The 949-nt window shown below is 42.7% G+C and overlaps 1 protein-coding gene across 1 annotated transcript in view; it reads left to right on the top strand.

Moving 5' to 3' along the window:
- COL4A4 (collagen type IV alpha 4 chain) overlaps positions 1–949 on the top strand; it is a 120,339-nt gene that overhangs the window by 56,155 nt on the left and 63,235 nt on the right. The window contains exon 21 of the mRNA XM_007467929.1: positions 389–548. Coding sequence (XP_007467991.1) covers positions 389–548 — 160 coding nt within the window. The remainder of the gene's footprint in view (positions 1–388; positions 549–949) is intronic.

The raw sequence follows: 949 nt of genomic DNA, 5'->3' as shown, positions 1-949 counted from the left end.
GCAGGAACCAAATTAAGAGACTTTGTTTTTTTTAGTAGGAACCAAATAAGAGACTTCTAAACTTTTAAAAATAAGAAACTTTCTTATTTTCAAAGTTTCTTCCATAGAATCAGACATCGGCTTTCCCCCTAGATTTTGTCAGTTTGCGTTTATTAAGACAGAACACCCCATTTGTCTGGAAATGATATGTCCACCCACATAGACCATAGCTACCCCCAGGTCATGCCCTGTGCTCTCCACATCACATGTTATCAGTTATCTGTGATAAGAGTTGTGCACATCAGACCCTTTTTGTTCTTATTCGCACTATTGGTTTTGTATAGTAAAGACTATTGGGATTTCATTCAGGAAATTTGACAAAGCTGCCTTTTATCCTCTGTCTAGGAAGCACAGGGCTCTGTGCCTGCCAGCCTGGTCCCTCAGGCCCACCCGGCCCTCCAGGACTTCCTGGGAGGCAAGGGAGTAAAGGAGACTTGGGACTCCCTGGGCGACTTGGAGAAAAAGGTTACCCAGGACTTCCTGGTGCCAGAGGATCTCCAGGGCCACCAGTGAGTAACTCTCTCCAGTATCAATCTTTCTAGTTAAAAGAGACTGATAGAGATAGGATTGACTTGTACCTCTCTCCAATTTATAGTGATATATATATTGTATGTTTTGAATCTATAAGTATACTCATGACAAAAATCATCTCTATCCTTTCATTCATTCATCATTCATTCATTTGTTCAGTCAACTAATATTTATTGAGCACCTACTATGTTCCAGGTACTATTCCAGGTGCTGGGGATACAGCAGGGACCAGAACACTATCTCTGCCCTCTGGGGGTCTTTACTCTGTTGGGAGGACATACACCATATAACAGATAGACGGGTGAATATAGAGTATGGCCGATGGCAATAAAGGCCATCACCATCTGGTGTGGCTTGTGTGGAGAGAGTGAGGGAAAGA

The sequence above is a fragment of the Lipotes vexillifer genome, unplaced genomic scaffold (genome assembly GCF_000442215.2).
Source record: "Lipotes vexillifer unplaced genomic scaffold, Lipotes_vexillifer_v1.1 scaffold367, whole genome shotgun sequence".
NCBI lineage: Eukaryota > Metazoa > Chordata > Mammalia > Artiodactyla > Lipotidae > Lipotes > Lipotes vexillifer.
The sequence above is the reverse complement of the archived record's forward strand: the minus strand, read 5'-3'. Positions and strand labels throughout refer to the sequence as shown.